The following is a 3,770-nucleotide window of genomic DNA, read 5'->3' as shown; positions in this document are numbered from 1 at the left end:
AGATGACGTCCACTGCGAAGTTCCGTGATTGTACCCAGCACCTTCCACCAAAATGTTGCAGGAAGAAAGCAGGCCCACGAGTGTAGAATGATGTATATTTACAAGCGAAGAAATATGGCGTTCAGGCAACGGCCAGAGACTTCGTCTTCCTCTCGTTCGCGTCACCTTCTTCTTTCCCTTCACCGTAACAATATATATATATATATATCCTCCGGCCCCTCCGTTATATATATAACTGAGGGGCCCGAGGGTCTAGAATCCGGCAACATTGATGCCTTCAGGTAGCATATGTGGGTATATTAACCAGTTGCCTTCTCCCAAAAAGATCACGTACTCTTGATGCCTGCGGCAGAAAGGACATCCACCGCCTAGGCTTGTGAGTGGTGGCACTGGCTAACACTCCCAGGGCTAGTTGTAGTAGTAAAAAAATTAATACCCCAGAAAGTGGATGAGAAAACGACGCCACGTTAGCTCAATGGTAAGAGCATCGCACGCGAAATCGAGGACGTGGGATCGTTGCCCACCTGCGGCAAGTTGTTTTTTCATCCACTTTCATTTGCATTAATTTATCATTTCTTTATTTCAATTAGTAAGTACACGTAATTTCTCCTATAGTGTCCTTGGTGTCTATGTTTGTAGGCTTCTTATGATATGATTATGTATATACGAATATATATATATATATATATATATATATATATATATATATATACAGCTTATTATCCTCCGCCACGCTCAGCCACACGTCGCCACAAGCTGTAACGTCAGGAAGAAACGGTGCCAGAATTTTATCATAACTTCGCCGCCCGCCCCTATTTCGCTACTATGTTGTTTTCTAACATGCATGCTGAGTTTACTCAGTAACACATGGTCACTTTGGAAATTTAGAAGTTTTAGTCATCCATCATAGATGAACTAAACACGTTCGCCAATGCCCCTTCAGAAAATGAAATGAAAGACAAATTCAGCCCATCGGTGAGCTCGAAACCTCTCTCTAGTTTCTGCTACGGTCCACGCGATTGGCCCGAATGGTGTGTATGTGCCTTTTTGAATATCTAAAATACCACAGTAATTGAAAGCGTGGGCGGGTGTTGTCCGATAAAGAGTGATGTTACTCGCTAATGTACAGTTTATTTACATATCACACATGTTCTGAGAGACAAACACTACGACCAAACAGTTTCTGTCTTTTAAAAAGTACATGCCAGTTCCACACACAAACTGCTTTTTTCGTTCTCCCCGTAACGAAGGTATAGCCACGAGCAGATCTTCAAGCACTGGTAACAGTGCTGATGTTGTGAACAAAGTCCAACTATAACAATATGGTGGACACAAATATCGTGAACGCTGTCGGTACAAGAAGCTTATGTACAATTAGGTGTGAATGTCGGCCTTCATATGCCACATTACACACAGTGTAAAACATAGCGTTCCTGTAAACGCGTGTACCCTCATGTCCTACCGTTTCATATGATTTCTTCCATCACACAATGTTTTCGGAAGACCGATTGAATCTTGACGTAAGTTACCACATGACAAAAAATATGCCAGCTGGTTCAACTTTAAATATCAGGAATGTAAAAGGCTAGCCAGAGCGTTTCCTCTTCAACCATATTTAGGAGTTACGACATTAACAAATTTTATCTTCAGTACACTACTACAGTTGAAAATTTCTCTCAACAAAGAGACAAGAACTCTGCTATCGGTATTTTTTTTTCGTTTCTTTGGCTCATCACAGTGTAGCAGGATGTATTAAAGCTCTTGGCGTCAGGGCTTGTTTTTTTAAATAGACAAATACATCAAGAGTGCAGACATTCTCAGTGACGAGGGTGCCAAAGAGTGCATATGGCAGCTTTATATGCTGTACAGCTGCTGCGGAAAAAGATTGGCACAAGTGACCGATCACCCAAGCAGATAAATTGCGGTACGTGGCTATGTTGTTCGTTTGCACGCCAAACACGAGAGTGTCAGGCATTCCCTCTTTCAAACATGAATCATCTGGCACTTTATAGATACCGGTGTGCACGGGAACCAGAGCGCCACGTACCGAAATTTCCCTGCTCCGGTCATCGGTCACTTGTGCTAATCTTTTTCCTCTGTAGCTGTACATTGCTAAACACGTGCTTATTTACACTGCCATGTAGCTTCTTCACATATCACGAATAACGTGTAATGTAACTCCTATACGGTGATCGTTGGCGAAATGTGTACGCACAATTCGATTATGGCGATAGAAAACACGCTCTGTTAGATGTTTTACGCGGGCGTAAAGCTCGCGTGCTGCCGCTCTCCTGTCGCTTCCGAGCAGGCACTCATACACGCTCGCAACAGTTCAGTGGGCCCAAGGGCGTCACCCAAAAAAAAATGCGTTCGCAAAAATCTTCACAAACACAACACGAAAACAAGACGGGACGTTTGCTCCACAGCACCTGAAAGCTTACAGGTCCCATTTGAACTTACTGTCTCAAAAATTGCACAACCGAAAATAGGAAAAAGGGCTCGCGACGTGAGGGCTATTTTCTACAACTCTTTCTTCGTGTCCACGTTGTTGCCGTTAGCGTGGTGACTGTGTCCATTTTCGCTGTGTAGCCGAGGAGCTGGCGTACTGGGAGGACCGCCTGACGAGCGGCTAAGGTACGCCTGGACGTAAAAGTTCAAGAAGAGGCCCAGGATCAGGATGACTTGTGGAATTCCGATGCAGAGCAACACGACCGGATAACCGCAGTCAACGAAAATTGGGATAGACGCGTGAACAATCATTATGAAGAACTGTACGATCTGTATCCGGGTCAGGTACCTCTTCCACCACAGATATTTCTGGATGGAGGGGCCGAGGGAAGCGAGAAAGTAGTAGACGTACATGATGATGTGCACGAAGGCGTTTAGGCACACACCGAACACGGCCTGTCCGTCGGGGCCAAACTGCAGAAACATCCACCCGTTGAACACGACTATGGTGTGGTGGGTCACGTGAAGCACCGATATGTGGGAGAATTTCTTGGTAAGCACGAAGAACAGCGTGTCCATAAAGTCGGCTACGCGGACGAGGAAGTACCAGTAGTAGGCATTCAGGAGATGCCGGGAGTTCTCGTCGGCTTTGTACGTCAGGCCCTGGCAGAACAGGCTGTAACCGGCCGCCCAGAAGGAGTAGTAGATGATCCTGTACAAGAAGTAGATGTTTGACAGCACCTGAAACAGGTTGTAAGTTCGAATGATGCCTTTCAGCTCGTACGGTTTCCGATGCTTCATGAACTTGGGACCCCACACTTTGGCCATGTACAGGTAACCTCCCAACAGGAGGACGATGAAGCTGGGATTGTGCAGGAGCTTCCAATCCTTGGTGCGCGGATCCCTGATGGTCATCAGCTGACGTACGGTGTGCATCACGATGCCCTCCTCCATGATGGCAGGCACCGTTGTAGCAGCTCAGCGAGCTGTCAGACACTTTCGAGAACTCCCGCGAAACACGTGTGTCCACCCGGTGAAGGAAAGCGGGCTGAGCAACGGTAGAGATGCATAGCGCTCACTCTTATATCACCGCTTTCAATTACAGGAGCGGGCGATGCCAGTGACATGCCTACTCGCGCGCAGCAGCCGCAACCCTCGCTGGCCTCAGACAAAAGAAACTCGGCGTGGGCAAGGGTGTTTTTTGCGTAGCGCGCACGCTTGTCCGTGGAGGGCAGTTTATTTTTTTGTGTTCCTGGAACGTCTGCGCACACGAGGGAGATGCTTAACTCGTTTTGCGCCTCGAAGACAATGAGGCTTGTGTA

At 46.7% G+C, this 3,770-nt stretch overlaps 1 protein-coding gene across 1 annotated transcript; it reads right to left on the bottom strand.

Moving 5' to 3' along the window:
* Window positions 1–1,700: 1,700 nt before the first annotated feature.
* LOC119450104 (elongation of very long chain fatty acids protein AAEL008004) lies at window positions 1,701–3,550 on the bottom strand. The gene has a single exon (XM_037713469.2). It carries the CDS (start codon window positions 3,400–3,402, stop codon window positions 2,521–2,523), a length of 882 nt encoding a protein of 293 aa, XP_037569397.1. The 5' UTR covers window positions 3,403–3,550; the 3' UTR covers window positions 1,701–2,520.
* Window positions 3,551–3,770: the final 220 nt, after the last annotated feature.

This window comes from Dermacentor silvarum, chromosome 4 (genome assembly GCF_013339745.2).
Source record: "Dermacentor silvarum isolate Dsil-2018 chromosome 4, BIME_Dsil_1.4, whole genome shotgun sequence".
In the NCBI taxonomy this organism is placed as follows: Eukaryota; Metazoa; Arthropoda; class Arachnida; order Ixodida; family Ixodidae; genus Dermacentor; species Dermacentor silvarum.
The sequence above is the reverse complement of the archived record's forward strand: the minus strand, read 5'-3'. Positions and strand labels throughout refer to the sequence as shown.

Bases quoted from the DNA above. Each gene is read 5' to 3' on its own strand.
- LOC119450104 (XM_037713469.2), bottom strand. From the start codon at position 3,402: ATGGAGGAGGGCATCGTGATGCACACCGTACGTCAGCTGATGACCATC.